This window comes from Vicia villosa, linkage group LG1 (assembly GCF_029867415.1).
Source record: "Vicia villosa cultivar HV-30 ecotype Madison, WI linkage group LG1, Vvil1.0, whole genome shotgun sequence".
NCBI classification, from domain to species: Eukaryota; Viridiplantae; Streptophyta; class Magnoliopsida; order Fabales; family Fabaceae; genus Vicia; species Vicia villosa.
This window is the reverse complement of record NC_081180.1, coordinates 29,224,847-29,236,327: the sequence shown is the minus strand read 5'-3', so window position 1 is coordinate 29,236,327 and position 11,481 is coordinate 29,224,847. Positions and strand designations below refer to the sequence as shown.

Below are 11,481 nucleotides of genomic sequence, written 5' to 3'. Positions count from 1 at the left end.
TTTTAAAGATTTTGTTTGTCTTTAAATATGAATATATTAATGTATTATGTCAATTTACAATTTACAAGAAGCATATTTATTTATTTTTCTTCGAATATAACTCTTATTAGTAGTAATACTTATTTATATTGAAACATGGAAAATTTGAAATTATATTCTATATGCCTTAAGTTATACTATGACATTTGCCGTTTTGACTATTTTAAAGAAATTAAAGAGTATAATTAATTCTGTATAAAAAAGAAATACTAATTAATCTCATAATAGATATCATAAAAATAAATATTACACGTGAGTGTATCTCACTGCCATTAAAGTGATTAAACCCTTATCATTATATTATTATTATTATTATTATTATTATTATTATTATTATTATTATTATTATTATTATTATTATTATTAAAAACCAGCTGAAGGGTTTTTTAACCAAAAAAACCTACACAGTTTTAAAATTACTACTTCAATTGTTTTGGTAGAATCATTTGTTACATATTCTTATATGAAAAATACTAACAAGTGGCTTTAGTACATTATTAAATGAATCAAAAGTCATAACTTTTTATTGAGAAACCGATATAATTATATTACTAAAAGTGATCATTTTTATCTACAAAGTGACGTAATTATATTACTATTAGAATCAAATCCTATCCTACTACCACCTACTAGTATCACCTTAGGATTAGTCTCACATAAGTTTAAATATATTTAAACTCTTTGAATCGTAGCCGAAACTATCAACAAATACAACAAAGCATGAGAGTGACATATACATATATCCCTGAAAAAGCCAAAAACGTATTCTATTTTACTTGCCTAGGATATTAATACTCTCTGCCTCTCAGAAAGGGTAACTCAAAAAAATGGAGGATGGTGTGGCTAAGGTTAGAGCTGAGCAGTACAAAGGGAGAATCACAGTTCATGTCATCATTGCTTGCATTGTTGCTGCCACTGGTGGCTCTCTCTTTGGCTATGATGTTGGAATTTCAGGTTATGCAGTATTTCATTCTCTTCCACCTTCAATTTTATTTCTTTCATTAATGTAATCTTTATAGAAAATTGATGCATGTGATATGTTAACAGGAGGAGTTACTTCTATGGACGACTTTCTTCTTAAATTTTTTCCTTCCGTGTACGAGCAAAAAATGCACGCGCACGAAAACAATTACTGCAAGTATAATAATCAGGTCCTTGCAGCATTTACTTCTGTTTTATACATTTCTGGTTTAGTTGCATCCTTGGTGGCATCGCCCGTTACAAGAAAGTACGGACGGAGGACTAGTATCATAGCGGGCGGTATCAGCTTTCTCATCGGGTCAGTTCTGAATGCTGCAGCTGCTAATCTAGCTATGCTTATCGTAGGTCGAATTATGCTTGGTGTTGGCATTGGTTTCGGAGATCAGGTAGTGAAAATTTTCCTATAAAGTTTTTGATTCTTATGCAGATACAAACTTTATTATGTAAAATAATTGTATATAATAAAGGTGTGAAAAATGTAATGAAAGAGTTAATGGTTCTCTTACTCATCTCTTCTCGATGAAGGCGATTCCTCTTTACTTGTCTGAGATGGCGCCAACGCATTTACGAGGAGGCCTAAACATGATGTTTCAAGTTGCAACCACTCTTGGCATTTTTACAGCAAATATGATCAATTTCGGAACACAGAATATCAAACCATGGGGGTGGAGGCTGTCCCTTGGACTTGCTGCAATACCGGCTCTTTTGATGACTGTTGGAGGAATATATATTCCTGATACTCCAAATAGTTTAGTCGAGCGAGGATCGAAGGAAAAAGGAAGGAAGATCCTTGAAAAAATCAGAGGAACTAATGATGTTGATGCAGAGTTTCAAGATATGGTTGAAGCAAGTGACTTGGCAAACTCAATAAAGCATCCATTCCGAAACATACTTGACAAACGATACAGACCAGAGTTGATCATGGCTATCTTCATGCCTGCGTTCCAGATTCTTACCGGCATAAACGCAATTCTGTTTTATGCTCCGGTACTATTTCAAAGCATGGGATTTGGCAGAGCCGCGTCTCTTTACTCCTCAGCATTGACCGGAGGAGTTCTTCTCTCGTCAACATTCATTTCTATTGCTGCGGTAGATAGACTGGGGAGAAGACCTCTACTCATCAGCGGCGGAATAGTAATGATTATATGCCAGGTTAGAGAACTCTTTCTATAATGCAAATGCACATTAATATTAGGGTCGTCTCAAGTTTTCATAGACCCTGTATACGTAAGTCATAGTTTAACTGTGACAAAATAAACACAAGCCTTATTTTTCCACAATCTAATTGGAACAAATATTTTATAAGGCCCTTTTTAGTCACAGTATATTCGTGCAAAATTTTGAGCGTTGTGCAGTGCTCTGTCTTACACGCTCTAAAATACGGCCTGACTTAGAATCATGACGTTTGTTAATAATATGCTGGAACATTGATTATAATCTTGTTTTTCACATGATCAGGTTATAGTTGCTATAATTTTGGGTGTGAAATTTGGAGAAAACCAGGAACTACCAAAAGCCTATTCAGTATTGGTTGTAGTTTTAATATGCCTATTTGTTCTAGCATTTGGATGGTCATGGGGGCCACTAGGATGGACAGTCCCAAGTGAGATATTTCCATTAGAAATCCGATCAGCGGGACAAAGTATAACCGTCGCTGTAAACCTTCTGTTCACTTTCATAATCGCGCAGGCGTTCCTTTCGCTTCTCTGCTCATTCAAGTTTGGGATCTTCCTGTTTTTCGCCGGATGGATAACCATGATGACCATATTTGTTGTCTTGTTCCTACCTGAAACCAAGGGAATTCCCATTGAAGAGATGGCATTCATGTGGAGGAAACACTGGTTCTGGCAAAAGATACTTCCAGATGACACAGTTTGAACATTGACTACAGCAATTAGTTAGATATGATATCAGTTGATCACATGATGCAGCATTTAACTGAAAACTTCACCGATAATCAATTAATTTACACATTATAAACTGTAATTAAGTGCATACACGCATTTGCGATGAGAAATATTAGTGATGAATAATAGTACATGAACATTATTATTGTTAGATGAATTCTACTTTCTTATGCAGACTATTCCTAGGGTTAATAGCGCAGATTAAAGAGTTTTTAAGTACACACCATTTTGCTGATAATCACAGAATCATCCATCAATATGGTGTACTAAAATGAAATTTAAGATTAAGTTTCATTTGATGACAAAAAATAATTTCTATCAATCAATTTACCTTCAAAAACATTGAATTGTAATATCAATAACTGATTCAAGCTGTTCTGGCAAAACCCAGGTATTGTTAAAGAAGATGAATTTTGTTGGTTCTCAAAACATAGAGTACAACAAATTTACCGTGTTTCAAGTTTAACCGCCATTTCAATCTTCTTTGCAACTTTTTTTCAATCTAATTAACAAAAATCAAAGAAGAATACGATTTTTTTTTCTTTCATAAAACTCAATAAATCCAAAAAATTACATTTTAGTGACCCGTTTTGTGGCCTTAAATAGAACACCAAATATTAATATTACACGGCATTTGCTATATCAACAAAAATTGACATCGTTATCATCCCAATTTAAATTATCTTATTTATTTAAATTATTTATAAATTTTGTGTTTATTTAATTATTATACGGTAATAATTAAACTAATTTTGGTGGGCAGCCGCTAATATGCATAAACATTTACTTATGCATGGTGCATAAGTTAACCTAAGCCCTTGGATCAATATTTCCATCTAATGGCTAGAAATCACCATATATATATTTACTAAAAACAGAAAAAAAACGTTTTGCTGATTTTTTTCCTTCTCAATTCAACGACTCGACATCTTTTTCTTCTCAACTCACCACCGTCGCCACCGCCAATCTTCGCCGATCACCACCGTCTTCATCCTTCCTTCCCAACACATCACCACTGTTGCCATGCTTCCTTCCTAATACCTCATCACCGTCACCTTTCTTCGCCGCCATCAATAACTCATTCCGGTGATTCCTCACAGCTCACTTTCATCCACGAAATCATAGGTATTGGATTTTACACTTGTTAAATTGAATTTAAGATGATTCACACTTCAATTTCTGAATTTCTATAGAACTGATTGTTAAACCTAATTCAAGAATTCATTGAGTAATGTATGTACTATGGTTGAGTAGTGTTACGATTCCATGAGTAATGTATATTTTGATAGAATAACCTTGCATACTTCCATGAGTAATGTGCAATATATTTTGATAGAATAACCTTGCCTACTGTATAATATTAAATTGAACTTTAGAATTCCCACTTCGATTTCTGATTTCTTTCTTGCAATATGTGATTACCTAATGCGAGAATTCATCGAGTAATGTGTAATATGGTTGAGTAATGTTAGGATTCCATGAGTAATGAGCAATATATTTTGATAGAATAACCTTGACTGTATAATATTGAATATGCATATCTATCTTTCCTATTATTAAAGTTGTAATTTGTATTTTGTAGGTTGTGTTGCTAATGGATGAGATTTCGTCTTCCACAAATGTCACTCAAGATGTTGGTTCAATCTCCGATGAAAATAAAGAATCGTGGCAACATTTTGTCTTCCACGACCTTTCATCAATCAAGGATTTCTATGCTAAATACGCTCATGAAAAGGGATTTAGCGTGAGAAGAAATTTGCACTCCTTCTTTGATTCTCGTAACAAAAAAACGGACATTGTGCAATATATCCGTTATGTTTGTAACAAGCATGGTTTCAAGCACGGAAGTCGGGCGGATCCTAAGAACAAGACAAACTCGGATACTCCTGTTCTCATTGAATATCAGAAAGAGAAAGAACTTCCCGAGGAAAGGACTAGTTGCCCAGCTAGTATTTCGTTGAAGTATGATTCCAATGTTAAAGGTTATCACATATACAAATGGAATGTTACTCATAACCACCCTCTCCATAAACCCGAGCACTCGCATTACTTGAGATCGGCTCGATAGGTTAGTGAGCCTCAAAAACAACTTGCTATAATAAATTCAAAATCAGGCATGTCTGTAAGATCCTCCTTTCAAGTTATGCGTCAAATAGCTGGTGGTTCAAAGAACCTTGGGTATTGCTTCCAAGATTTAAAGAACTTTCTCACCACTGTTCGACAAAAGGAAATGGTCATTGGTGATGCAACTATTATCCAAGAATATCTTAGAAACGAAGCTTTGAGGAACCAATCATTTTATTATGATATCCAAGTAGATTATGAAGAGAACATAGCTAGTATTTTCTGGTCAGATGCAATCATGCAGCAAGACTATGAATTATTTGGTGATCTCATCAGTTTCGACACAACTTATCGAACAAATACGGAGTATCGCCCATTAAGTATGTGTTCTATTCATTTCACTACTATTATATCAAGGTTCCATTTTATTTTGTAATTATCAGTGCATTGATATATTCTCTCTACCATATTTATTATTACATCATTATATATTAGTATAAAGATATATTGATAACATCCTTTGTTTTAGGTATGACACTGCTTTTATATTGATAACATCAATTGTTTTAACTTTTTCGTTATATGTTTTTGTCATACATACCAGCTCCGTTCCTTGGATTTGACAACCACCGTAAGAGTGTATTATTTGGTTGTGCCCTGCTCTACGATGAGACTTCAGCAAGTTTTGATTGGTTGTTTACCACTTTCCTGAAGTGCATGAAAAATAAGAAACCCATTACAATTTTTACAGACCAAGCTTCTGCTTTGATGAAGTCAGTTCCAAACATCTTTCCCGATGTCTTCCATGGGTTGTGTTCTTGGCACATGGGTGAGAATGCAAAGTCCAACTTAGGCTCTCGTTGCAATGGTGCATTTCTTGACGAACTACATCACTTGGTTTCGAATGTTGATGATGAGGCAGAGTTTGACTTCAATTGGAATAAGATGCTTCAAAATTGTTTTGGTGGTAAAGCCACTTCTGAATTTACTTGGCTTATCCAGATTCATCGTAATCGTACTCAATGGTCTTCTGCTTGGGTGAAATCACACTTCAATGCCGGTTTGAAGACCACATAGTTAAGCGAGTCGTTAATGCCTTTCTTCGCCACTTTCTTCAGCCAGACCACTCACTTGTCTAGAGAGAAGTCAGTCTTTCTCTCTCTAAACTTATAGTGTCTTCTCCCCTTCCTCTTTCCCTCCGTTTAGGGTTTAGCGGCGGCGGCTCCCCCCCAGTTCTATCTGGTTTGTCCCTTTCCCATCCCCGTGGTGGTCTCTATATTGTCGTTTCCCCTCCGCCGTTTTTCGGAGTCTTTTTTCTCTTTTTCTTTCGCTTCCTTTTCTTTGAGTTCTGGTCTGTCCTTTCCTCTTTCTGGAACCACTTCCAATGGAGAGTTGGAAGAACATTCCTTTGTCTAAAGAGGAGGAAGAAGGTGTTGTAGCGGCAGAAGATGAGATCAGTGGAGATGAAATATTCCAGAGGACTTTGGCTAATAAACTCTGGACTGACAACAGCTTCAACTCGAGGGCTTTTACAAGTACTATGATTAGTGCTTGGAAACTGAAGAACCCAGTTGAAACTCAGGAACTCAATAAAAACCTGTTTCTCTTCAGGTTCTCCACAAAGAGAGATCTGGAGACTGTGCTGCGAAATGGATCGTGGAGCTTTGATCGAAACTTGCTGGTTCTAGTCCGTATATCTGGGGAAGAACAACCTTCTGCATTGTATATGCATTTTGGCGTCTTCTGGGTTCGCATATACGAACTTCCTCTGATACTCAGAACAGAAGCAATGGCGAAGAAGATTGGGGGCATTGTTGGCGAGTTTGAAGAGATGGATCAAAAAGAAGCGCACAAGAACGGCCGGTTCCCGTGTCAAGGTGAAAATGGATTTAAAGCAGCCGCTGAAAAGAGGCACGGTGGTAAAGTTTAAGGATAAGTCTCTGAGGGTCCATTTTAAATATGAACGTCTTCCTACATTTTGTTTTGTTTGCGGAAGGATTGGGCACCAGCTAAAGGATTGCGAAGCTCTGGGTGACTTCAGTGAAGATGGATTTGAAGACATTGAAGAGCAGGATTTGTCCTTTGGTCTTTGGCTCAGGGCCTCTCCTCTGCCCAGAATAACGGAAGAACAACAACGGAAAGATTCCAGCTCGGGTACGTGTAATAGGAGCCTCTTCAATATCTCTTCATCCCAAAGTAAATGTGGCTCTAAGGGTAAAGAAAAGGATGATGAGGTTGAGGTAGAGCAGCGGCCAACCATAGGAAATTTGAACACTGAAGGAAGGAAGGAGGTGGAGGGCGCGAAACAAATCGGCAACCTTGCGATAGAATCTGTGGCAGAGTCTCTTGGCGCGGTTGATATCTCCAAACCATCGATGAACACAAGGGTTACCAAACAAGGGTCCTCAAAGAAGAAAACATGGACAAGGAGGAAATCAGTGAAAAAAGTTATCCAGGAGAAAACTAAGATCAAAGAAACCGAATCTAGCAAGAGGCAACTTATTGAGGTCATGATCACCGAAGGCTCCCTAGAAGACTGCGGGGAGAAGAAGCGGCGACAGGAGAAGGAGGGTGAAGCTACAACATGTAACGGACCAGAGTTAGTGTTGGAGACCCAACACTACCTACCCCAATGAAAATCATTAGCTGGAACTGCAGGGGGTTGGGGAGTCCCCGTGCAGTTCGAGCCTTGCTAAGGCTCCTCCGCTTGGAAAATCCCTCTATCGTGCTTCTGATGGAAACACGACTTAAGATTGATGAAATGCAGGTTATTAAGGTCAGATGTGGTTTTGAATCGGGGTTGGCAGTTGATTGTTCTGGCAGTAGTAGAATGAGAAGTGGAGGAATAGCTCTATTTTGGAAGGAGAATGTTAACTTGTCCATCATGTCCTATTCTCTGAATCACTTCAGTGGGTTGGTTGAAGATGACACGACGGATCAGCCTTGGACATTCAATGGGATCTATGGCTTCCCCGAAGAACTAAATAAGAGAAACACATGGGAGTTGGTTAAGGCTCTGAGTCAAAACATCAGCGAGAGAGCACTTTTTGTCGGGGATTTTAATGACACCCTCTTTGAGCACGAGAAACAGGGTGGTAATCCTAGATCTGCTGGCCAATTTTCATGGGGGCGTAATACATTGGATGCTACGGGTCTTACGGATCTTGGTTTTGAAGGATATCCCTTCACATGGTCTAATGGGCGGGAAGGAGAAGCTAATATACAGGGCCGCCTTGACAGGGTTCTTGCAACGGATGGTTTTTCTACTTTTTTCGCTCCGGTAAAGGTTTTCCATTTGCCTCGCTACAATTCTGATCATGCAGCAATTCGAATTGATCTGGAGGCTACTATTGGCACTCATAATAAGAGGAGACAACATATTTTCAAGTTTGAAGAGGCTTGGTCCAATGATCCAAAATGTGAGCAACTTATCCACCATCTTTGGAACAGACAACCACAATGCAGTCTCAAACTCTTAGCTATGAAAAACTTGGATAGTGAATTCAAGGAGTATAGGTTGACCTCGGTGGGAAAGGAGATTAAAAGAATCGAAAGTAAACTTGAGGAAAGCCGTGGATGGTCCAGAAAGAAGGAAGACATTGAGACTTATCGGTCTTTGGAGCAACAACGTAACAAACTTCTCCAAACGGAAGAAACGATGTGGAGACAGCGGAGTCATGCGGTCTGGCTTAAACAGGGTGATCGGAACACCAAGTTCTTTCACGGCAAAGCTAACAAACGAAGGAATACAAACACGATAAAGAAGCTAAGGGATGAAAATGGCTGCTGGTGGAAGGGAGATGAACACTGTGAACGCATACTGGCTAATCATTTTTGAGATCTTTACCTCATCCGGCCCCACTAATATTCAGGAGGTTTGCTCTGTGGTTGAAGGCAAACTTGATTCAAATAATTTCAGCTGGTGCCAATCTGCGTTTAGTAGCGAGGAAGTCAAGTGTGCCATTGATCAAATGCATCCGCTAAAGGCACCTGGGCCCGATGGGCTCCCGACTTTATTTTTTCAAAAATATTGGCAAATTGTCGGTGTTGATGTGAGCAGAATGGCTTTGGACATTTTGAATGAAGAGAAAGACCCTAGAGATATCAATAATACTTTCATCACCCTCATCCCTAAGTGCAAGAACCCAAAGACTCCAAAGGACTTTCGCCCGATAAGCCTTTGCAATGTTATAATGAAGATAGTGACCAAGACAATTGCAAATAGGATAAAGAGGATTCTTCCGGAAATTGTCGACGAAGAACAGAGCGCCTTTGTGCACGGTAGACTTATAACTGACAACGCTCTGGTCGCTATGGAATGCTTCCATTGGATGAAACAGAAGAAAAAAGGAAAGAAAGGTTTTGTGGACCTTAAGCTCGACATGTCAAAGGCGTATGACAAAATGGAGTGGGACTTCATTATTGGTACGCTCAGAGCCATGGGTTTTCCTGAGAAGATGGTCTCCCTCATTCACCGCTGCATCTCCACTGTGTCGTATCAGATCCTCATCAATGGGCAACCTAGCAGAATTCTGACTCCGGAACGGGGACTCCGTCAAGGAGACCCCCTGTCTCCCTACTTATTTATTTTGTGTTCTCATGTTTTTTCAGGTTTGTTGAAGCAAGCAAGTAGCAGCAAAAGCCTCCATGGAATTAAGGTGTCTAGAAGAGCCCCTACCATTACTCATCTCTTCTTCACGGACGATAGCCTATTGTTTACGAGAGCGAGCGAGGCTGAAGGCATGACTGTTATGCAAATCCTGCAGAGATACCAAGAAGCATCGGGACAAGTGGTCAGCTTAGAGAAGTCTGAAGCGTCATATAGTCGAAATGTGCGTGATGTCGTCAAACTTACGATCCAGAACCGGATTCAGATAAAGACTGTGGCGAGACACTCTAAATACCTCGGACTCCCGGTTATTTTTGGTAGGTCGAAGAAGGAGATTTTTAAGCTTGTTATTGAGAGGGTTTGGAAGAAGCTCAAAGGGTGGAAAGAGAAGTTTCTATCGAGAACCGGAAAAGAGGTCCTAATCAAAGCGGTTGCCCAAGCCATACCAAATTATATCATGAGCTGTTACCGGCTTCCAACAGGTGTGTGCCAGGAGATTGAAAGCATGTTGGCCAGGTTCTGGTGGGGATCAAAGGATGGGGATCGCAAAATTCATTGGTTGTCATGGGAAAAATTGGCGTGTCCGAAAGGGGGTGGAGGAATGGGCTTCAGGGGTATTGGTAATTTCAACCTCAGCCTCTTGGGAAAGCATTTCTGGCGTTTGCTGAAAATGGACAACTCTCTGTTTGCTAAAGTTTTCAAAAGCCGATACTATCCCAATTGCTCCATAGAAGACGCTTCGCTTGGCTACAGTCCTAGCTACGCCTGGAGAAGCATTTTGAGTGCCAAAGACTGTGTCACTAATGGTATGTCATGGAGGATTGGTACTGGCTCGAAGGTTAGAGTTTGGAGAGATAACTGGATACCGGGTATTGGAGGCTGCCTGCCTTTTTCTCATGATAGAAGCGTGAGTATTGATGCAACAGTTAGCGACCTCATTGATCATGACCTTATTTGCTGGAATAGATCCCTGATCACGCAGAATTTCAACCCTTTGATCGCTCAAAAAATCCTCAGCATTCCGCTGTCTTTTCGCAGGCCTGAAGACAAAATTTGCTGGACCAAGGAAAAAAATGGTGCTTATTCTGTGAAGACAGCTTACCATGCTCTTCAAACAGCGACTATTAGTAAGAAGCCTGGACCCTCGGGCGCGAATTTTGAACAATTGTGGAAGAAAGTTTGGCATGCTCATCTTCACCCGCGTGTAAAGAATTTCATTTGGAGATTGGGGAAAGACATCCTTCCTACTAAAACTAATCTATCAAGGAAAGGAATCAGGTTAGATTGCTCTTGCTCTCTTTGTGGCATGGAGATTGAATCAACAAATCATCTGTTCTTACAATGTGAATTCTCTAGAATTGTCCACTTCTCCTGCCCTCTTGGTGTTCGCATCCCCCCCAAATGGATATTCTGAATTGGTTGCCTCTATGCCTCGACAGTTCTGATAGGCTTCGATCTCAAATGCTCTGTACCTTTCTCTGGAAGATTTGGAATGCTAGGAATTCTTTGCAGTTCCAACAGATTCATAAGGACCCGGTGAGAGTCGCCTTGGAAGCGTGGGACTCTGTGGCTGAGTTTAATGCGGCAAACCCGGTGCCCAAGAAGAGGATCAAGGAACCTGACGGATGGAAAGCTGACAAGCAGGCTACTGATCTGGCTTTTATTCAAGTGGATGCAGGGTGTTTCAATGATGGATTGGTGGCCTTTGGCTATGTGTTTAAATAATGGGACTCCAAGACTTTTTACGCTGCCTGCAGACGCGAAGATATGTGTGTTGATCCCTCTCTTGCATAATTGCTAGCCATCCGATGGTGCGTGTAGCTTGCCAAGGAGCTTCACCTGGACAAAGTTATTATCCAATCTGATGCATCTGCTGTGGTG

The 11,481-nt window shown here is 39.5% G+C and overlaps 1 protein-coding gene and 1 pseudogene across 1 annotated transcript; both read left to right on the top strand.

Moving 5' to 3' along the window:
- The first annotated feature begins 771 nt into the window (after positions 1-771).
- LOC131632830 (sugar transport protein 7-like) lies at positions 772-3,078 on the top strand. Its single transcript, XM_058903557.1, has 4 exons — positions 772-993; positions 1,087-1,406; positions 1,546-2,172; positions 2,479-3,078. The coding sequence occupies exons 1-4, from the start codon at positions 867-869 to the stop codon at positions 2,896-2,898; spliced, it is 1,494 nt and encodes a 497-aa protein (XP_058759540.1). The 5' UTR covers positions 772-866; the 3' UTR covers positions 2,899-3,078.
- Positions 3,079-4,521: 1,443 nt separating this feature from the next.
- Positions 4,522-6,068, top strand: LOC131601878 (protein FAR1-RELATED SEQUENCE 5-like; annotated as a pseudogene).
- The last annotated feature ends 5,413 nt before the right edge of the window (positions 6,069-11,481 follow it).

What these genes read in the sequence shown, in the direction of transcription:
- LOC131632830 (XM_058903557.1), top strand. Translation starts at nt 867, where the DNA reads ATGGAGGATGGTGTGGCTAAGGTTAGAGCTGAGCAGTACAAAGGGAGA. An exon ending in CTATGATGTTGGAATTTCAG is followed by an intron (nt 994 to 1,086) that starts GTTATGCAGTAT and finishes ATATGTTAACAG; the next exon opens with GAGGAGTTACTTCTATGGAC. An exon ending in GCATTGGTTTCGGAGATCAG is followed by an intron (nt 1,407 to 1,545) that starts GTAGTGAAAATT and finishes TTCTCGATGAAG; the next exon opens with GCGATTCCTCTTTACTTGTC.